This window comes from Vipera ursinii (genome assembly GCF_947247035.1).
Source record: "Vipera ursinii genome assembly, chromosome: 10".
Taxonomy (NCBI): Eukaryota; Metazoa; Chordata; class Lepidosauria; order Squamata; family Viperidae; genus Vipera; species Vipera ursinii.
Window position 1 is genome coordinate 17,772,134 of NC_139520.1, and position 22,605 is coordinate 17,794,738.

The 22,605-nt window shown below is 45.8% G+C and overlaps 1 protein-coding gene across 1 annotated transcript; it reads left to right on the forward strand.

Annotated features, from left to right (window-relative positions):
• The first annotated feature begins 2,644 nt into the window (after positions 1-2,644).
• Positions 2,645-21,881, forward strand: HEATR3 (HEAT repeat containing 3). Its single transcript, XM_083370901.1, has 15 exons — positions 2,645-2,822; positions 4,941-5,113; positions 5,928-6,015; positions 6,877-6,989; positions 7,744-7,853; positions 9,234-9,374; positions 10,416-10,684; positions 12,277-12,367; positions 13,030-13,184; positions 13,930-14,012; positions 14,362-14,498; positions 17,131-17,219; positions 18,716-18,859; positions 19,193-19,369; positions 21,014-21,881. Exons 1-15 carry the CDS (start codon positions 2,694-2,696, stop codon positions 21,146-21,148), a joined length of 2,034 nt encoding a protein of 677 aa, XP_083227027.1. The 5' UTR covers positions 2,645-2,693; the 3' UTR covers positions 21,149-21,881.
• The last annotated feature ends 724 nt before the right edge of the window (positions 21,882-22,605 follow it).

Below are 22,605 nucleotides of genomic sequence, written 5' to 3' on the forward strand. Positions count from 1 at the left end.
GTTCGTAGCCGACTTCACGGTTTTAAGAAAGCTCCTCTCTTGCCATTAGCTGAAGCTGCATTGAAAAAATGGCTCAAAAGATTTTGTAACCGATTAGGAAAACCAGACGAGGCTTCGATTAGAGTTGTGAGCACACACACAAAAAAAATCTAAGCATTTTTATCATTTGTGTTATAAATCGTCAACAACTGGAATCTATTGTTAACCTGAGTCTTTTTGCTTTTTCAAAAATCCCACTGAGTAAGTCAAGCTCTGGAGTGACTGAGCATGCTTTTTTCAAGGCATCTTGAAAAAAAGATGGCGGTCTAGCAATGAAGGGAAACCTTTCTCGATTTACAATTCTGAAAATAGCTCGGAAGTTAGGGGTCCTTGGTGCTTGGTGGTTTTCTCGCAGAAGTTTTGTTACCCAAACTTCACCAGTGCTAGAGGGGAGGGGGGGGTTGGCAGAGAGGAGGAAGAGGAAACGAAGGATGACTTTGGGGTCCTTGGTGCTCTCTGTGCTTGATCCTTGCAGACCTTTCATCCCAAACCAGGCAATATCACCAAGTGCCAGAAGGGAGGGGGCTTTGCAGAGAGGAGGACGGTGGGATCCTTGGTGCTCTCTGAGCTTGCTTGTTTTCTTGCAGACGTTTCGTTATCCAAACCAGGTAACGTTACCAGTGCTAGTGAGAAGTTGGGTTTTCTGTTTCTAGTCTAGTGGCTTGCCCTGGGGTGATCTTAGAGGGCCTTTGGTTGGGCTGTTTACTACTGGCTTCTTCTAAACAAAGAACCTCTAAACACCTCTGCATCCCACTCCTTACTGGACTGATGTTACCTAGTTTGAGTAAGGAAAGCAACCAAGGTGAGACAGCACCAAGGACCCCAAAGTCGTCTTCTTCTTCTTCTTCTTCTTCTTCTTCTTCTTCTTCTTCTTCTTCTTCTTCTCCTTCTCCTTCTCCTCCTCCTCCTCCTCCCCCCTTCTAGCACTGACGATGTTGCCTAGTTTGAGTAATGAGGCGTCTGCAAGAAAGCAACCAAGCTCAGAGAGCACCAACCCCGAGCTACAAATAATTCTCCCTTTTCTCTCTTCCGGCTTGCTTCCTCCAAACTCGCCCGCATCGCAAGGAGCGGCTGAACCCACCAAGCCAAAAGGCAAACCCACCCCCCAAAAAAACCATAAACCCGGACTGCACTGGGGAAAAAAAAGACCAAAAGGGGTGCAAAAGGGATTTAAGGGGTGTGTGTGGGTGTGTGTGTGGCGGAGGGAAACAAAAAAGCAGACCAAAAGGGGTGCAAAAGGGATCTAAGGGGTGTGTGTCTGTGTGTGTGTGTGTGTTGGAGGGAAACAAAAAAGCAGACCAAAAGGGGTGCAAAAGGGATTTAAGGGGTGTGTGTCTGTGTGTGTGTGTGTGTTGGAGGGAAACAAAAAAGCAGACCAAAAGGGGTGCAAAAGGGATTTAAGGGGTGTGTGTGTGTGTGGCGGAGGGAAACAAAAAAGCAGACCAAAAGGGGTGCAAAAGGGATCTAAGGGGTGTGTGTCTGTGTGTGTGTGTCGGAGGGAAACAAAAAAGCAGACCAAAAGGGGTGCAAAAGGGATTTAAGGGGTGTGTGTCTGTGTGTCTGTGTGTGGCGGAGGGAAACAAAAAAGCAGACCAAAAGGGGTGCAAAAGGGATCTAAGGGGTGTGTGTCTGTGTGTCTGTGTGTGGCGGAGGGAAACAAAAAAGCAGACCAAAAGGGGTGCAAAAGGGTCTAAGGGGTGTGTGTCTGTGTGTGTGTGTGTGCGTGCGTGTGTGTGGCGGAGGGAAACAAAAAAGCAGACCAAAAGGGGTGCAAAAGGGATCTAAGGGGTGTGTGTCTGTGTGTGTGTGTGTGCGTGCGTGTGTGTGGCGGAGGGAAACAAAAAAGCAGACCAAAAGGGGTGCAAAAGGGTCTAAGGGGTGTGTGTCTGTGTGTGTGTGTGTGCGTGCGTGTGTGTGGCGGAGGGAAACAAAAAAGCAGACCAAAAGGGGTGCAAAAGGGATTTAAGGGGTGTGTGTCTGTGTGTGTGTCGGAGGGAAACAAAAAAGCAGACCAAAAGGGGTGCAAAAGGGATCTAAGGGGTGTGTGTCTGTGTGTCTGTGTGTGGCGGAGGGAAACAAAAAAGCAGACCAAAAGGGGTGCAAAAGGGATCTAAGGGGTGTGTGTCTGTGTGTCTGTGTGTGGCGGAGGGAAACAAAAAAGCAGACCAAAAGGGGTGCAAAAGGGATCTAAGGGGTGTGTGTCTGTGTGTCTGTGTGTGGCGGAGGGAAACAAAAAAGCAGACCAAAAGGGGTGCAAAAGGGTCTAAGGGGTGTGTGTCTGTGTGTGTGTGTGTGCGTGCGTGTGTGTGGCGGAGGGAAACAAAAAAGCAGACCAAAAGGGGTGCAAAAGGGATCTAAGGTGTGTGTGTGTGTGTGTGTGTGCGTGTGTGCGTCGGAGGGAAACAAAGCCAAGCCAAGCAGGGCGGGCGCCGCAGGGCGAGCTGACTCCCCCTCGTCCCTCTCCGCTCCGGAGGGGCGCCCGGTGGGAGATCCGCGGAGACCCTCCGTCCTCGCCGCCCTTTCCCCGCCCGCTTCCTGGGCGGAGAGCCGCGGCGCCTGCGCCCCAGCCGCACACGTGGGGCAGGCCGGCCAGCCCGTCCCGGGAGCCTCGGGTGGAAGGCGGCGGCGGCGGCGGCGGCGGCGGCTTTTCGGCCATGGGCAAGACCAAGGCCCGGCGCTTTCGCCCGCCGCCCTTCGCTCCAGCCGGGAGCCTGGGCGAGCCGGCGGCGGAAGGCGAGGCGGGCGAAGAGGAGGGCTCCCCGGCCGCCGAGCTGCTGGAGAAGGCAAGGCGGAGGAAGGAGGCGGGTGGCCAGCTGACGGCCGGCCGAGGGGAGCCGGGCTGCTCCCGGGCGGGCTGCGGGCCTGGGAAACGGGTCGGGCGTGGGGTGGGCAGGGGGCTTCGCGAAAGGCTAAAACCCGTGAGGAAGGGCGGCAGGGGTTGCAGATAGACTTAGTCCTCGCCTTACGGCCCCGGCGTCTCTGCCGCCCAGTGAGACGCTTGCTTTATTTTTATTTATTTTCTTTTCATTCCATTTATATCCCGCCCTTCTCCGCACACTCAGGGCGGCTTACAAGGGTTTTGCCCCGTTTGGCGACTTCCCTTGCCACCCTTGTTAAGGGAATGGCCGCGGTGGTTCAGGGAGTCACGCCGTCGTTAAGCGAACCGGATTTTCCCCACTGACTTGGCTTGTGTCCGAAGGTCACATGACCCCGGGATGCTGCAGACCGTCATAAAAACGTGAGCCAGTTGTCAAGCATCCGAGTGTAAATCCCCGGAGCGTGGAGATGCTACAATGAATCTGGACAAAATGGGCATAAGTCCCCTTTTTTTTCCCCCAGGGCTGTTGTTAACTTGAAACGGTCGCTAAACGGAACGGTTGTTAGTCGAGGACTGCCGGTAAACCCGAAGCAGTGTAGGAAGACAAAAGATGTGGAGACTCTAGAAAGAGTGCAGAGAAGAGCAACGAAGATGATTAGGGGACTGGAGGCTAAAACGTATGAAGGACGGTTGCAGGAACTGGGGATGTTTAGTCTAGGTTGGAACGGAGGCATAGAATCAAAATCGCGCAAAATATTAAGTACCGCTTTATAAATCCTTAGTAGAGCCACAGCTGGAAGACCGCACCCAGTTTTGGTCGCCCCCATTACAAAAAAAGATGCTGAGATTTAGGAAAAAAGTGCAGAGAAGAGCAACTAAGACGATTAAAGGCCTGGAGACCAAAACATATGAAGAACGGTTGCAGGATTTGGGTATGGATAGTTCAGTGAAAAGGAGGACTAGGGGTGACATGATAGCAGTGTTCCGATATTGGAGGGGCTGCCACAAAGAAGAGGGAGGGTCAACCTATTCTCCAAAGCACCTGAAGGCAGGACGACAAGCAATGGATGGAAATTACAGATAATCAAGGAGAGAAGAAACCTAGAACTAAGGAGAAACTTCCTGAAAGTGAAAACAATTAACCAGTGGAACAGCTCGCCTCCAGAAGTTGTGGGTGCTCCATAGCTGGAGGCTTTTAAGAGGAGTCTGGACAACCATTTGTCTGAAATGGTATAGGGTTTCCTGCTTGAGCAGGGGGTAGGACTAGAAGACCTCCAAGTTCCCCTCCAGCTCTTTTATTCAATTTGTAGGGCTGTGGGAGAGCAAGCTGGGGTACCGGCGAACCGGGAAGTAAAGTAGGGTGATCGATGGCTTCTCCTGGCACGCTGCAAATTGCAAGCGGGGTTGCCAGCTGATTGAGAAAATAGGTCCCAGTGCACTGCTGGGCATCCTCAAATGAGATTGCTAAACTTGGAACAGCCCAGGAATAGGTAGTGGGTTGGGGGGTTGGAGGGGGCACCAAAGAGCAGAGTGCATTTGTTGGATGGGCAAGGGGTAACCTTGGCAAGTGAGGTTTTTAAGACGAGGACTATAGGAATTTTAAGGGGGTGGAAAACCTCAGGGCTGCAGCAGTGGGTGGGAATTGAAGCCACCCACCTTAAATAGCTTTGACTCGGGTGTGTTTGGATCTGAGGTGGAGGAAATGCCATCTCCCCCTGCCCAGAAGGGTGTGCATAGATTTAAATCCTGCTGGAAGGCTTTCCAGGAATTTTCAAAATGGATTTGGTAATTTGGTAATCTTTGGTGCTTTCTGAGCTTGGTGGCTTTTATTGCAGGCATTTCATTATCCAACTAGGAAACATCATCGGTGCCAGAAGGGAGTGTCTCTTAGGCTACCCAGTTAGGATCATCATGCCAGCGCTGATGATGTTACCTAGCTGGGTTATGAAATGTCCGCAAGAAAACCACCAAGCTCAGAAAGTAACCGAGGATCTCTCAGTTCAAGCCTGAGCTGCTGTTGAGACGCAATAATTCTCTTTATTCATTCTCTGTAACCTGCCTTCCCTACTCTCTGCCTTTCTAGCTGCAGCACCCCAATGCCGACGTGCGTGAATTTGCTTGCGCCAACATTTCCAAGATGTTGCAGCAGCAACAAACGATCCCAGCTTTTGTGCAACGAGATGTGGTCCGGCAGCTGGGTCCGTTGCTGCTTGATCCAAGCTTAGTGGTTCGGGAGACGGCGGCAGGAGCACTCCGGTGAGTGATGGACGATAGAGAGGAAGTGGTCTGGGCCAAAATTTACCTAGGCTCTTTGGGGTCCTTCGTACAGGGTGCAGAGGAAATCGGGGGGTACATTCAGTAAACCTGGGGTTACTGTCCTGGCAACAGACCTAGTTGTGGTTAGAGTCTGGACACCTTTTGAGAAATGTATTTTGTTGTTCCGTTCCTGGAAGTCTGCTTAGACGGGCTTGGTGTGAATTTTGCAATTGCTACTCAATTTCTCCAGGCCTTGGGAGGTAGTCCAGACAAGAAACACATTCATAAGTTATAGCTCTACTTTATTGTAAGGATACATTAAACAGAATCTTGCAAGGAGGGAAAGTACATCTCTTTTCGTTCCCCTTTGCAGTGCATGAAACTAGGGTGGGTGGGTGGGTGTCACTTCTGAGTTGTTTGCTACACACGTTTCTTCTGCAGGGCCAAATTTTATTTATCAGACAGTCGTCTAGTCTTTGGCTCCCCCCCCCGTCTTCTATTCCCACATCCCATTATAATTTCTTTGTATAGTGATTAGAAGCTTCCTGACCTACAGAAATGAGCAAGATTAAATCTTATGTTTTGCATCCTGGTTTCTAGGGAGGTCTTCCTGTTAAGGTTTTTTTTTCTCCACCCCCCTAATTCGGCAGCAAAAAGTTTCTCAAAAATTTCAGACACGTTTTTGATCGTTTTGGGTTGCGCCATTTTCATCCTTGCTTTGTTGTGACTTATCCTTTCCTTGGGAAACCTTTATGAATGGCTGATGAAAAACAACCTGGCCGACTAACATGGGATAAACTTGGCTTTGTTGCAGAAACCTCAGTGCCTGTGGAGGATTTGAAGTTTGCAACGATATGGTCACTCAAGACATCATGACTCCTCTTGTAGCTTTGTTGAAGGAGGTAGGTTGTGTGTGCTTTGAAAAGAATTCCACAAAGAGGGTATTGTTTTTTTTCTGCCATGAAAACAAAATCTTATTAAATCAGCTGCCTCTTTTTTCAGGAAGAAAAAAAAAGAAGAAATGACTATTTTGAAGAGATGCTGTGCTCGTGAACTCACTCCTTACAAAACATGTATAAACTAAAATGAACAAAAAATGTTTTAAAGTTTTGAGAAATATTTGAGTATAATCAGTAAAGGGCTTCCCTAAAGCCAACAGTTCAGAGCAAATACAAGATTAGAATGGGCATCTCTACCATACTACAGTTCTGTGTAGCATTGAAAGATGTTCTGTAATGCATGGGTACATGAGCACAGCTCTTTAAAGCAGTCATCTCTTTCTCTGAACTTCAGTACAGGCCTGAAAAAAGAGGGAACTGCTTTAATGAGGTCAGATATTGTGCTACTGTCCACTCCAGCCTCAACGTACGGTACAGGCCTTCCTGATAGCCTACCATCCAGTAGCTAGGTTTGTCCAAGCTTTGCTTTTTCAAGCTCCTCTGAGATTGATTAAATTATGTTACTTGACTACTAAGATATAATAAATCATAGCCACAGTTGGCTGGATTCACCAGTTACGATAAACTGTCAAACCACAGCTGACAAGCCAGAATAGTTAGGCTCATTCAACAGACTGGGTTAGCAGGAAACAACTTCCCTTGAGTTTAAAGTAATGGATGAAGTAGCCTAGAGTAAGTGGCATCCAGAAAGTCTTTTGAAGAATAAATGAATTTGGAAGAGATCCATGAAAGCAAGAATATCTTGCATTCTTCCCATCAGAGTTCTTTCATTTGTTCTTTTTTGGCCTACTTGGATTCAAACAGTGCCGGGCAGGACTTACAGAAAACAGTAGTTCCTTGAAGGAAGACAAGCAGACAGAGAAGAACCATCCTGAGGACATTGCTAACGAAGGTGTGAACTTGCTGTGGAATGTCTGGTAAGCGTAGTTGTGAAATTCTTGGTTTCAGGGCTAGCAGAGGATATTTGGGGAAGAGGGAATCCATTAACCATGTCTTCCAGTTGGTGGAACTGGGCAGGATGGGTGAGCTCAATCCTCTTTGGAGAAAGTGGAAATCACATTACAAATAAAATGAGTTCATTAACGTTGTGCGCATCACTGTACGGGTGTGTTAGGGAAGGATGAATGGATCCCAGTTGGTAGAAGGTCATCTTTTTTGTGTCCTGTTGCTACTGTGTAAAACATTTAGGTTTCCATTGGAAACGAACCAATGCTAGGGACTGGATATTTTGAACGTTGTTTGCAAGCAGCAAGCGTGGCTTTTTCCCGCCAGGCTGAAAAGGGATGTGGTTGCATTAAGAAGCGTGACCTCATTAAAGCAGCTGCATCTTCTTTCAGACTTTACACATCTGGAGAAAAAAATCCTGCCATGCTTCTCTTAATTCAGGGGTGTCAAACTCGCAATGTCACGTGACGTGTCACAACCTATCGCGACTTTTTTTCCATTGCCGGCAATGTGGGGGGGGGCACAGTTTGGTATGATGCATCTGGCCTGCGGGCCGGCATTTTGACACCCCTGCCTTAATGCACATCAAAGAGGTCCTACGCTCGTCTGAATTCCAAAACAGTTCTCTGGAATCATTTTTGAACCGTGCACCATCATTATAAATAGACATTTGCCATCTTTGCTTATAAGTTGATCGACTAAATCTTCTTTCATGTCTCTTATCAGTGAATGCAACAGTACAGCCGTATCAATATTCAACAAAGAAGGATGCTTAGATGTTACTCTAGAATATCTGAAGAGATTTCCTACAAATGTTGAGCTGGCTATTGCTGCGGGTAAGAAATGGCAGATAACCCTTTTTCTTGGAGATTTTTGTTATCGTTTTTCCTGCCGGCAGGAGGCTGTCTGTGTAATTTACCAAGTAAAGGGGCTGTTGGAAGTTTGAAGCTGTTTGTCTGTTTGTCCGACTCTTTGTCTGACTCTTGGTGACTTTACAGGCAAATGCTACCCTGTCGAGCATAGCTTCTTTCCATAGTTGGATGTTCGACTTTGTTACCAGATTGGATGTTATTATTATTATTATTATTATTTATTAAATTTTTATACCGCCCTTCTCCCGAAGGACTCAGGGCGGTGAACAGGGCATATCTTAAAACTACAAAAATACAAAAATTAGAAAAGAATTAAATTATTGATGTTGTCAAGTCAGCGTGTTCTTTGCTTGCCTCTTCTTCTTGTTCCCAGCATTGGTGCCTTCTCCAGTGAAGTTGCAGGCCTAACATGGTCAAATAAATCAGACATAGTCGTAATGATTTTAGCTTCTAGTTTAAAGCAGGGATGGGAAAGATAATTAATTTAAATAATTCTGATTATTTGTTTTTCATTAACTTGAATCTTGCTTTCCATCTTTTTTTTCTAGGAAAAAGTTAAGGGGCAGGTGGTAGAACGATAATAATTTAAAGGAAACGTTTTGAGATTTAAAACAGCTTCTATGTAATACAGGTAGTCCTTGACTTATAACCGTTTGCTTAGCAACCGATCGAAGTTACGGCGGCACTGGAAAAAAAATGACTTACGCCTATTTTTCACATTTACGACCGTTGCAGCCATCCCTGTGGTCTCGTGAACAAAATTCACAGGGCTGGCAACTGTCTCACATTTATGACGGTTGCAGTGTCCTGGGGTCATGTGATCCCCTTTTGTGACCTTCTGACAAGCACAGCCAATGGGGAAGCCAGATTCTCTTAACCAGCGTTTCCCAACCTTAGGAACTTGAAGATGCGTGGACTTCAACTCCCAGAATTCCCCAGCCAGCTATGCTGGCTGGGGAATTCTGGGAGTTGAAGTCCACGCATCTTCAAGTTCCTAAGGTTGGGAAACGCTGGTCTTAACGACCGTGTTACTAATTTAACAACCGCACTGATCCACTTAACAAATGGAGCAAAAAAAGTCTTAAAACGGGGCAAAGCTCACTTAACAAATTTCTCACTTAGCAACATAAATGTTGGGCTAATTGTGGTGGTAAGTTGAGGACTACCTGTACAGCTTCAGATCATGATGGAAGTGAGCATTTACTACAAGTACACTAAAAACAGCATCAAGCAGTGGATCATACTTGTCTGAAACAGAATGACGGATAGCTTTAGGAAGGTTGATTTACGACTTGACGAGTTGGATTTGCGGCTTACATTTAAACACATTTTCCGCCTTTACAGCATCCTGTTTACAAACCGTGACAGAAGACAACCCAGATCTACTATCATCTTTCGATGCATCTGCGCATCAGGTGCTGGAAATGGTCATGTTATCATCGGGGAAAGATATGGACCACATCCTTTTGCGGACTTTGGTGGCGGGTAAGAAATCGCTCTGGCAGGCTCAGGAATTCTGGGAGTTGGTCCACAGGTCGTGAAGTTGACATAGTTGCCCACCCCTGCGCTATAGCAATCATGTGCCAGAATGCGAGGGGGGGGAGAGTCCCCATTCTATGGTATTTGTGTGGGAATGCCTTGCATGGATCTCAATCTAACATCTCCAGGTGGCTTTGGGGAAAGATCTCGTCTAAGCTGCCAGTTGGAAATTGGGTGCAGGAAGCCATAATGTGATAATATCCTTTCTGGTTTAGTGATATATCGATGTGGTAGCTCACAATTTATGAACCAACCCATTGCAGCTTAATGATCAGGCTTATATTCTGTACTTGCTTCCCAAAATTGTTGCGAATGCTCCAGCACTGGAAGTTTTTAAGAAGAGATTGGACAACCATTTATGGTATGAGCAGGGGGTTGGTCTAGAACGGGTAGGCAACCTTGGCTCTTTTATGACTCACGGACTTCAACTCCCAGAATTCCTGACTCAGGAATTCTGGGAGTTGAAGTCCATGAGTCATAAAAGAGCTGAGGTTGCCTAACCCTGGACTAGAAGATCTCCAAGGTCTCTCCCAACTGTGTTATTCTATTACTGTTCGATTCTGTTTCTTATTGGTTCCTTTGTGTGATGTCTGAGTGTGTCTAAAAGTAGAGAATGGTCTGTTTAGAACAGATTTTATTTTTTGTCTTTCATTTCGGGTGATGGTGGCTTGTTCAGCAACCTTGGCTTGGTGCAACTTGTGTGAACCTGGCCAATACTGAGCGAGTCGATTGTTGAGCATGCCAATTACTTGGTTCAGCTCTTTTTTTTTTTTAAGTTGGCTGGCAGACTTGACTTTGCGTAGCCAGGAAATGAAGGCACTTTTCTTGAAATCGAAGGCAACGTCCCTGCGTTAAACTGCCCAGTTGTGTTACAGTTTGTCCAGAAAGCAAGATGGGATTCTTCCGTGGTTGTGCTTTGGAGTTGTCCCTTTCTTTGAGGTTGCAGGGATCTGATTTGGCTGGCTGATCCCTTTTTTGTTTCTTCAGGGGTAGCGTGGAATGTCAAGAGCACCGTGCCCTCGGGCAGCCAGGCGGGCACCATCAATGCCATCCTGAAGATTTTCTCGGACTGTCTAGCGGTGGACGCTGGAGAGGCAGTTGTTCAGATGAAGGAAGCCGAAACGGAAAGGTTGAAGACTTCGGTGGAAGGAAATGGAGTGAACGGAGGTAGCACCGCACGGATAGACGAGAACAGCATGGAAGAGGAAACTGGAGGGGTTGCCCAAGGGGAGACGGACCTGTTGGATCTACTGCCAGTAAGTGGCTGATCTGTTCTTCCACAGGGGAGCACCAGGGGCTGAGCTATGAGGATAAGACAAACCGCAGGTAATCCTTGGTTTACAAAAAACCACACTAGCGTGTGGTGTTCAGAGACCAGTCATCGCAGGGTGTTCCAAAAAATGTCTCCTGCCTGCGCAGAGTTTATTATATTTATACAGTTTTAACAAGCAAGAATTTTCACACAGCAAAAGCATTGTTTATTGGAATACTCCCTAGTCAATCTTAGAGAACATCCGAACATCCCAAGCCAGGGCAGAGTCTTAATCTTATCTAGTTGGTTCCTGGCAGTCCTTGGCAAGGCTAATTGGAATGAGCTGATAGACATGGGAATAACTAGATACTGGGGCAGGCAGTGTTCTGCGCAGGTCCCTTCATATCCTTGACCTCCACCTCTACACTAGCAAACATTCAAAGTTGCAACGGCGCTGAAAAAAGTGAACTACAACGGTCCTTGCGCTTATAGTCGTCATACAGGTAGTCCCCGACTTACAACTTACAGTCATGGGGACTTATGTCCTTTTTTCACACTTTCAACCATTGCAACACACACGCACGTGATCAAAATTCAGACACTTGGCAGCTGACTCATGACGGTTACAGTGTCCCGGGGTCTCATGATCCCCTTTTTGCAACCTTTGGACACAAGCAAAGTCAAGGGGGGGGGAAGGACGGTTTCGCTGAAGAAACGTGTTACAAACTGAACCGGTGCAGTGATGCACTTAACAACTGCAGCCAGAAAAGTGGTAGAAGTGGGGCAAAAGTCCCTTAACGAATGTCTTGCTTAGCGACCAAAATTTGGGACTCGTTTGTGGTCGTAAATCGAGGACTGCCTGTACCGCCCTGATATGGTCATGTGGTCAGAATGCAGGCGCTTGGCAACCAGCCTGTATTTACCATGGTTGCAGCCTCCCAAGGTCATTTGATCACCATTGCCCAGCCAGCCTCTGATAGGCACATCCGCGAGGGGAAGACAGGTTTGCTTAATGGCCGTGTGGTTCTCTTAATAACGCCAAAGACTCATGTAACAACCGTGGCAGAAAAGGTCGTAAAATCGGGCGCAACTCCCATAACAATTGTTCGCTTAGCCACAGAAATTCTGGTCCTTAACGGCAGTCATTAAGTCAAGGATTGCCTGTAAAATATCCCCATCCATAGACCCAGATGTTCAGCTTGAAAAGGTTGCAGGGAGAGTTCGTTCTTTCAGGAACTTTTCATCCTGGTTGGCTGACCGAAAAAAAAAAAATTGCGCTCGCATAGCATCCCACCATGAAATTCTTGCCTTTCGCTCCAGAACTTCGGAACTGTTCTACGCCTACTCCCATTTCTTTCTCTTTTTTTTCCACCCAAGCTTTCTTCAGTCTAGTTCTCTGTCATCGTTATCTCCCTCAGCCCTCGTCATCTAGGAAGGGAGAAGATTCATCCGGAGGGGAAAGATACAACCTTGATTCTGTCAGAGTTGGATAAACAGAGTTTAAACAAGCCACGGTTTAGCTCAGGGCGAGGGCCAGCTCACGTATTTGACTTGGTTTGAAGACAAGGCCTTGTGTTGTTGTTTTTTGCTTCCTAGCGCAGCCAGCACGAGTTGAAGCAAGCGAGTGCGTTACTTTTGGCTCAACAAACTGCCCTGGAAATCATTGTCAACATGTGCTGCAGTGAAGGTATAACACTGGCCTCTTTTCTTGTGTGAAGTGAGGTGGGCACTTGGGTGAGGTGGGCAGTAGAAGTTGGATGGATGGATGGATGGATGAATAAACAAATCAACAAATAAATAAAACAAATTTAGTTTTCCTCAACTTGGTTGCTGTTTTAATATGCGATGCTTAATGAAGTTATTTATTATCACAGTCTTTGTGCCACACCCCAATCCACAGGCTTGTGTGGCAGTGGAGTAGGCCATAAAATGAATGGAAATGTCACAGATGGCCGCCAGAAAACTTTGATCTTAAAGGCCCAGTGGAATAGTTAAAGCCCTACTAAGTGTATACACACAACGTGTAAAGTTGGGCCGGTTTAATTGTGGTGAAGCTCTTGGGTCTTTGCATGTTGTGTTGAACCCAATCTGTTGGGTAGCAGACAATGCATTGTGTGAATGAATGCTACCCCCAAGGGCTTTTGGCTTACACCTTCATGCTCATTGCAACCAATCCACTCAAAAAGAATACGGTTTCATAATGGGTGCATTTACAACCTCGGAAGCACAGCAACCGAAGACCTGGTATTTGGTTGAGAGGCTGGCATCTGGGGAATTCAAGATGGCAACGTACAAATAAAGCTCTTGCACTTCCTTTGGGATCTTGATGCCTGGGGCTTTTGTTTCCAGATGCTTCTGACGAAGAATGGGAAGAGTTATCAAGCAGTGATGAGAGCGATGCCTTTCTGGATAACAATTATGAAGAAGAGGGAAAGCTGCTTTCACCGTTGTGTCTTTCAGCTGAAATTCACACTGCCCTGGTCAACCAGTTAATCCCAAAGAAGGTAACCACCTCTTCTTTGACTTCAGAAAAAGAACCGGGCTAAAACGTTTGAGGCTGCAAGATTTATAAAAGAGAATGTTGATAGCTCATGGTTGAACTGTGGGGTCTTTGGTGCTCTCTGAGCTTGGTTGCTTCCTTTGCAAGAAAACAACCAAGCTCAGAGACCACCAGAGATGCTCATTAAGTGCTCAAAATGCTCACCTAACACGAGTGAGGTTGCCTAGTTGGGTAAGGAAACGCCTGTAAGAAAACAACCAAGCTCGGAGAGCAAGAAGGAGCCCACGAATTGGTTTCTTTTCTGATTGACAGCTCTTGCAAACCAAAGTAGCTGACTTCCTTATAGGTTCACAGAATGCCTGGGTTAGTGTAGTTGTATTTGAGAACGTGGTAGTATGTGTTAATACCACTGCCTGGAGAATGGTCAGAATGAGAATTCATATAGGTAGCAGTTGTATGCCTGCATAATTTTCCAGCCTCTTCTCTTTTTGACTCTGTGTATAATTTGTTGAAGTTTTGTTAGCCATAACATGAAGGAATGGGTGACCAAAGGATTTTTGAAGACATCTTTGCAGCTTAAACAACAAAGGATCATAACCTTTAAAATAAGTAAAGCGAAATGTGATGGTCTCGGGAACTTGAGGTTACTTCCACATCCTGTAGGGATGTTGTGCTCTTCTAAGAATTGGAGCCTGAGGTTCTTTTTTGAACATTTGACCATGAACCACAGTTGTTCTTTGCTTGTGCAGATCCTGGAAAAAACGGCTTTCCCTAATGGAGTTACTGTCAATGTCTGTATGCAACATCCATCTTGGAAGGCTCTGATTAAAAAGTAAGTGACTTGTTTTCATTCAATTCCTTGTGGCCTCCTTCTCAGGAGAGCGCTCCCGATGGATCTATCTAGGCCAGTGCTTCTCAACCTTGGCAGCTTTAGGAGGGATGGACCTCAACTCCCAGAATTCCCGAGGCAGCATGGAATTCTGGGGGTTGAAGTCCACCCTTCGTAAAGTTGCCAAGGTTGAGGAATGCTGATCTCAGCTAACACTGGACTAGAAAAAGGGACGCACAGCCTCTATGATTCCCCAATCCCTCACCCTGAAAAAGCCAGATGATGGATTTGGGCAGCTCAACTCTCTTGGGTGTTTTGTTAGCAAATAAGCAAAATTCCGTTTTTCTTTCAGGTTGAACATGATCCAGTGCAGAGCGCTCACCTGTCTTCACAGCATCTTGCTGGTGTCAGATGTGGATAGCCTGGGGGGTCCTTCGGTGCTTCAATCCCTGTCGCAGCACTTGTCTCAATTAATTTTTTCCCAGCCAGGTTTGCTTTGATTTTTAGGCTCTTTCCAGCTTGGTAGGCCTCGTTCTTCCCCGCTGCCACCATTGTTCATTCTTCCCAATCCTTCCGCTAATTGCACTGGCTACTTGATATATCTGCATTATAATGACTGAGCTTCCTGCTGTTTTGTCTTTGCAGGCCCCTGGAGAGTAGACTTATTTATTTAAGGCAGGAGTGAGCAAACACAGTGAAACAGTGTCCCCTCTTGGTAATTGCCAGGACAAGTCTCTGCAGGTTTGGGGGGGGCAGCCATTTTCAGAAATGGCTGCCTCTTGCTACCTTCTTACGGCTATCAAGAGGGCCTGAGCCAAGTCACCCAGCTGGTATTCATGCCTAAGGGAGGACTAGAATTCGTGGTCCTCTGCTTTCCAATGGGGAACCTTAAAACAGTGTTTTTCTCCCTCAGCAACTTGAAGATGGCTGGACTCCAACTTCCGGAGGTAAAGGAATTCTGGGAGCTGAAGTCTGTATATCTTAAAAGCTGCTGAGGTTGAGAAACTCTGGTTTAAGGCCCTTCATCACACTGGCTCATTTATACTTAAAAACATGCACACGTACACAGGTGTTGATATACGTATGTAGAAAATTGGGAGGTGTTTTCTCCATATGGATAATTTATTTTATTTATTTATTTTATTTAGTTATATTTATATACCGCCCTATTCCCTGAGGACTCAGGGCGGTTTACAGGGAATTAAAATCCAAAATACAAAAATTAAGAACCAAATTAAAAAATATTAAATTGACCCTGTACTCAATTAAAAAGAACCCCAAATTAAAAATTTCTCCTCAGCCTGGGCCCGAGAGCTCGAAGAGCCAGGTCTTCAGGCCCCGGCGGAATGATCGGAGGTCGGGGGCAGTTCTCAGCTCCACCGGCAGCTGGTTCCAGAGGGCAGGCGCTCCCACCGAGAAGGCCCTATCCCTGGGTGTCACCCGCCGGCAATCTCTCACCGGCGGAACCCTGAGCAGACCCTCCCTGTGGGAGCGCACTGGGCGAAGGGCGTTTGATGCCGGCAGCAGGTGTTCCCTCAAATATCCCGGACCCAGGCCATGTAGGGCTTTATAGGTGATAACCAGCACCTTGAATTTCACCCGGAGGGCAACCGGAAGCCAATGCAGCTCACGGAGTAGAGGTGTTACATGGGAGTATCGGGAAACCCCCATTACAACTCGCGCGGCCGCATTCTGCACCAGTTGAAGCCTCCGAGTGGTCTTCAAGGGCAGCCCCATGTAGAGAGCGTTACAGTAGTCCAAACGGGAGGTCACAAGCGCGTGAGTAACTGTGCGTAGGGCGTCTCGGTCCAGATAGGGACGCAACTGGCGCACCAGGCGAACCTGAGCAAAAGCCCCCCTGGTCACGGCTCCTATATGATCTTCGAAATTGAGCCGTGAATCCAGGAGGACGCCCAAGTTGCGAGCCCTATCGACGGGGGGTAACACCTCACCCCCCATCATTAAAGATGGAATAACTTGGTTAACCCGAGATGCCGATATGCACAGCCACTCAGTCTTGGCGGGATTGAGACGAAGCCTGTTTCTCCCCATCCAGACCTGAACCGCCTCCAGGCACCGGGACATCACGGAAAGGGCATCACTGGGTTGGTTCGGGGTGGAAAGAAAAAGTTGGGTATCATCAGCGTACTGATGATACCCCACCCCAAAACCACGAATGATCTCCCCCAGCGGCTTCATGTAGATGTTGAACAGGAGGGGCGAGAGAACCGACCCCTGAGGAACTGCACAAATGAGAGACCTCGGGGCGGATCTCTGCCCTCCTGTCAACACCGACTGCGAGCGGCCCTGGAGGTAGGAGGAGAACCACCGTAGAACGGTGCCTCCCACTCCCAACCCCCTGAGACGCCGCAGCAGGATACCATGGTCGATGGTATCGAAAGCCGCTGAGAGATCTAATAGGACCAGGACAGAGGAGCAACCCCTGTCCCTAGCCCTCCAGAGATCATTCACCAGCGCGACCAATGCCGTCTCCGTGCTGTGTCCGGGCCTGAAGCCCGATTGGTACGGGTCCAGATAATCAGTTTCCTCCAGGAACAGAGGGAGCTGACGCGCCACCACGCTCTCAACAACCTTCGCCAGAAAGCGGAGGTTGGAGACTGGACGATAGTTGTTTAAAACAGCCGGGTCCAAAGCAGGCTTCTTGAGGAGGGGTCTCACCACCGCCTCCTTCAAGGCGGCAGGAAAGACACCCTCCTTCAAGGAAGCAGTTATTACTGCATGGAACCAGCCTCGTGTTCCCTCCCGAGCCGCATAAGCTAGCCAGGAGGGGCACGGATCCAACAAACAGGTGGTGGTGCTCAGTCTCCCCATGATGCTGTCCACATCATCAGGGGAAACAGGGTCGAACTCAGTCCAGATAACGTGCTCAAGACCGCCTAATCCCAACTGAGTCCCAGAATTTCGGTTGCAAAGCTGGACAGTTGTTAAGTGAGTTTTGCCCGATTTTGCGACTTTCCTTACCACAGTTCTAAAGTGAATCACTGCACCTGTTGAATTAGCAACGCAGTTGTTAAGTGAACAAAGGACATACTTAACTTCCAGAATTTATATCGCTAGTGTGTTGAGCACAGAGATAATGTGCTTTTTTATTTTTGAACAGAATTTTCAAAAGAAGTGGAGTTTCTAGAAGCTGTCACCAGTGCGTTGCGAGCTCTTTTGCAAGCGTTGGCATCAAATAATATACCTCAGGTGAGTTTTCTGGACATGTTGGCATCTAATATCACCGTTTCCACAATTCCACAAAGTCTTTCAACATGGATGGAGGAAGACCCACATGCCAGGGAGAGAAAATGCTGTCAACGTGGCCCAATATTGGGCGAATGTCATTTAGTGTTAATCCTATTTATTTTACACACTTTTTGCACATGCTGTGTTTCTAATGACCTATTTTATAGCTATTTTGTTGGCTCGGCATTGAAGGTTTTATATCTGTCATTTGAAGGTGCTTCTGACACGAATAAAGCAAATTTTCACAATCTGATTATAAAACATCCACATCATATGAAGTGGTTAAAATTGTGCACATATATAATTTCTTGAAGAACCTTTGGGTTAAATAGGAAGGGGGTCAGCTCCACTTGTTCTGGAGGGATTTAGGAATTGAATGTGGCTTCATCATGCAGAGATGGGATCCATTTGCAAGAAACTAAACCAAAAGATGTCTAGTTCAAACTTAGCTTCCCCAATTAAGCCTTAATTGTCTGAATCCAGCACATCAAGCCATAATCTAAACTATAGATTCTTGCTTCTTACTAACAAGGAATTTTTAAACCATGGTTTGTTGCACAAATCACAGCATCCTAACTTGACTGTAATCTTAAGCCCTGAGGTGTGGTTTCACACATATTGGTATGTAGTTTACCCTAGACCTTGTCTGTATAGTGCTGAACATGAAGTAGGACTGGGAAACAATGCCTCTGAACCTGTGCAGAATATTTTTATATAAATAAAGTAAATAGAAATACATACAGTAAGTAAAATATAAATATACAATTAACCAGTGGAACAGCTTGCCTCCAGAAATCGTGGGCGCTCCATCACTGGAGATTTTTAAGAAGAGGCTAGACAGTCACTTTTCTGAGATGGTATAGGTTCTCCTGCTTGAGCAGGGGGCTGGACTAGAAGACCTCCAAGATCCCTTCCAGCTCTATTGTATTCTATATAGGCTCAAAGAAAGAACCAAATTAGAACTAAGGAAAAATTTCCTGACAGTGAGAACAATTAACCAGTGGAACGGCTTGCCTCCAGAAGTTGTGGGTGCTTCATCAATGCAGGCTTTTGAGAAGAGATTGGACGTCCCATTTGTCTGGAATGGTATAGGGTTTCCTGCCTGAGCAGGGGGTTGGACTAGCAGACCTCTGCGATCCCTTCCAACTCTGTTATTCTGTATTCTGTAAATATATATTATTCCTGTTTGTGCTTTTTAAAGCATAGGGAATGATTTGTCCACACACCTACGCCATCACCCTTTTATTTATTTATTTTCACTCGAAACTAAACTGTTCCTAAAAAAAAAAACAGGTGCCCAGTATATTGGGATTGTAATTCCCAAAGTGGCTGTCAGGAATTGCAATCCCAGCACATCTGGAGGGCTCCAGGTTGGAATTGGCCAAAAGGATGTTTGACTCAAAGGGTGTTTTCCCCCCACCCACCCCCCCTTTTTTTCTTCCTCTTCTTTTAAATAGTCCATGACCCCGGAGCAGCTGATGATTCTGTGTGACACTGGAATTCAAAGCACAAACGTCAGCGTCCGAATCAATGTTGTTAGCATTTTAGGAATTGCTGGGAGCGTGCTTGCCAAAGTGGAAGAGACCACTGAGACACTCAAGGTAAAGCCAGTTGCCATCTTGCTCTTAACGGGGATGTCAATTGCTTGGAAGGCCATGGACGGAAACTGATCAAGGAGAGAAGCAACTTGGAACTAAGGAGAAATTTCTTGACAAATTTCCTGGCAAGTGGAACAACTTGCCTCCAGACGTTGTGGGCGTGCCAACACCAGAGGCTTTTAAGAAGAGACTGGACGGCCATTTGCCTTAAATAGTATAGGGTTTCCTGCTTAAGCAGGGGGTTGGGCTAGATGACCTCCAAGGTCCCTTTCTAACTTTGCTATTCTGCTTTGTTTTTTTCCCCCTTTTGGATTCTGCATTTCTTTGTTGTTCCAGAACATTGGAAAATTCCTCCTCAATGTTGCAACGAAAGACCCTTGCCTTGTGGTGGTGGGAGAAGCCTTGGATGCCCTCTTCGACGTTTTTGCCGATGGCAAAGAAGCAGAAAGGGCAGCGGAGGAAATAAAATTGCTTTATGCGCTTAAGGAATTCCAGCCCATTTTCAAGTCACGGGTAAGCATACAGTGTCCTCGTGAGTGGGGAGAAAATGAAGAGCTAAGGCGGTTTAGGAAAGCCTCTGGGTTACACGTCTAAACAGCTAACCGTCTTGCCCGGTTGCATTCATTCATTGATTTCCTGAAAATCCAAGTATCGATTTTATTTTAAAATCCCCACATTACTAGTCCTCAGGGTTTCAGCAATGCATTTTGAAATGGGATAGCTAGACTTTTTTGTTACTGGCATCTTTGCTTGATATTTTTTTTGAAAAAATAGAAAATTGGAGGGGGCTATAAAGATGTAGAAACAGGCAGGTCATGGGTATTGTTTCCGTTTAATTTTATTTCCTGGGATAAGGAATTTGGATTGTCTGTCTGTCTTATCTATCTCTCTTTGTCGGTCTGTCGGTCTGCCTATCAATCATGTATCTATTGTCTGTCTATCTACTATCTATTGTCTGTCTATCTACTATATTGTCGGTCTGTCTACCTACCTACCTACCTACCTACCTATATCTATCTATCTATCATCTATCTATCTATCTATCTATCTATCTATCTATCTATCTATCTATCTCTATCTATCTATCTATCTGTCTATCTATCATCTATCTATCTATCTATCATCTCTGATTAATTAGAGTTCAGTCTATTTAGAGCTTCCGCATACGTTTTTGTACGTTTCTCTTCTCAAAATAGTGAGAAATTGTGACTAAAGAAAATATTGGCTGAGTCTTGGAGCTTTTTGCCCCCTCCCCCCCTCGTGCCAGGCCAGTTTTTTTTTTTAAAAAAAGGTGCTCCCGACACACACACACACACACACACACACACACACACACACAATAGATGCACATACCTAGCCAAAAAGGACAGAAAACCAAGAAGATAAGTTAATTATGTGTGTATTCGTTGCAGAATAACCAGATCACTACAGCTTTGGCACGACTCCAAGACAAGGGAAGGGAGCGTTTATATCAAGTGACATGAAATAAGTCTCACTTGTGTTTCAGTAATAACACTTCACACATTTGATGGCATCTGTTCTGTTTGTCAGTGGATTTTACTTAATGGTTACTTTAGAGGCTGAAAGTAGGCAAAGTGGCTCAGGCACGCGCTTCTCTCTACGTCACACGAGTATAGGGAAGGCAGTAAAGGATAACCAGACGTGCAAGATTCTGCCACAGGCAGCCCTTGACTTACGACCACAATTGAGCTCCAAATTTTGGTTACTAAGCGGGACGATTGTTAAGTGAATGTTGCCCCGTTTTACGGCCTTCCTTGCTGCAGGTGTTGAGTAACTGCAGTTGTTAAATTAATCACGTTGTTAAGTCAGTCTGGCTTCCCCGTTGACTTCCCTTATCCGAAGGTCGCAAAAGGGGATTACATAACCCCAGGACATTGCCACCGTCATAAATATGAGTCAGTTGTCAAGTGTTTGAATTTTGAAAACGTGACGCACCGAGGGAAGGGGTTGTGCTGCAACAGTCATGTGAAAAACATAAGTCACTTTTTTCAGTGCCATTGTAATTTCGAATGGTCACGAAACAAGTCCAGGGCTATCCGTACTATACCTGTATTAAAATAAGCCATTCTTTTGGAGTTGATTTCCTGTTTTGGTCTACACAGTGGGGTTGACAAGGCTGTTTTTTTTAAACTGCAGATGCGAAAGGAAGGCAGAGGACAGTACAACACAGAACAACTGTGCGTTCTAGACAACATGAAGTTGAATTTAAGAAGATTTATTGCCTATCAAGAGACATTGGACAAAAAGAAAAAAGTTTTGCAAGAGAAATAGGATGGAAAGCTCTATTTTTGATATAGCTTTTCAAATGTTTTAAGCATGGATTCTATAGGACCTTGTAGTAACAGCTAGTTACTACAAAGGAGACAAGGGTGGTGGTCTGTGTTTCCTACTATGTGTCTTATATTGCGGGGGTGGGTGGGTAAAGGGGGACAGAGAAAAGTGCTACAATGGATTCAGCACCGCAAAGGGTCAACATTTGTCCTTAATGTAGAATGTTTTAATTTGACGTTCTTAGAAAAAGAATGAGCAAAAAATCCAAAATTAAAAAAAAGATCATGATGGAAGTGTCCATTTTCTTAATATGGACAAAATAATTTGATTTCCTTGATTATATACTTCAGGGTTTTCTTTTCTTTCTTTTTTTTAAGTAAAAGTACAGTGTAAAAAACAGGATAAAATATTGTTCCTGGGTGATTTGTTTTCTCACTGCCCAAATACGAAGACTTTTCCTAGTTCTTTTAAAAAACATTTAATAGTTAACGGCCAAGTTCACACATTGTATTTTTCTAATATACATAATATACAGAAGTATATTTCTTGAATCTTATGTTTTGTGTTTGGATTCGGTGTTGGTGAACGATAGCAATAAAATAATTGACATTCCCCTAATTTAAGATAGTTGTACTGGATAAACTATGATAAAACAGAGTAAATTATAAATTATGGTACCCTGGGTAAATTGACCCAACTTGGGGCGCTGTCAAATAATGTCTTGCTGTGTGTAGCCTGAACAAGCCTTTTACCATATTCTGATTAAATAGCCTTTTAGCCAAGTTTGTCTCCATTCAGCCAAGAGGCTGGATCGAATGAAGGCCAGCTAATATCCAGTAAGGTTCAGGATCAAGCACTCTTGCACCAACAGTATGGATGCTTCTGTCCTTCATTTGCTGCGCGTGGGCTGCTCCACCCTTGTTTCTGCAAGTTGGATTTACTATCATTTAGAATTGAGAATTCTCACGTGAGTCATAGCCCAGGGGTACAATCCATACTTGGCAGCCAGGCATTTGAACTGATATGATCCTAGTATTTCCGTGTGGGTGCAACAAATTCCTCCCTTAAAACTTGGAGAACTGTTGCCAGCCAATTGGCCTGATTTAGCGTAATCCAAACTTCTCAGTTGACTATTATGATGGCTTTGGGGAAAAGTTGCAACAGGTATGAGGTGGTAATATCGGGCGCAAAGAATCGGGACCATGCCTTAGGTTCCAGTCAAACTGATTTATTGCTCATGCATATGCACAAAAATGTAGTCAACGGCCAGCACTAAATTGGCACTAGATAAAAATTAATGGAATTCAGGGAGCGCTGGACTTAGACCACTTGTGAGAAAGTAATGAGTCCAGGCTGATTCCTCTCTTGACTCCACCCCCAGGCTCTGCCTCTCCTCCTACAGGTAGTAAGACAATTTCAGAACTGGGTTACTGAATGATTGCAACCAGTGTGATTCG

Coding starts and splice junctions, on each gene's coding strand:
- HEATR3 (XM_083370901.1), top strand. CDS start 2,694: ATGGGCAAGACCAAGGCCCGGCGCTTTCGCCCGCCGCCCTTCGCTCCA. Junction 14,013..14,361: donor TGGAAGGCTCTGATTAAAAA/GTAAGTGACTTG, acceptor TTTTTCTTTCAG/GTTGAACATGATCCAGTGCA. Junction 19,370..21,013: donor AGCCCATTTTCAAGTCACGG/GTAAGCATACAG, acceptor TTTAAACTGCAG/ATGCGAAAGGAAGGCAGAGG.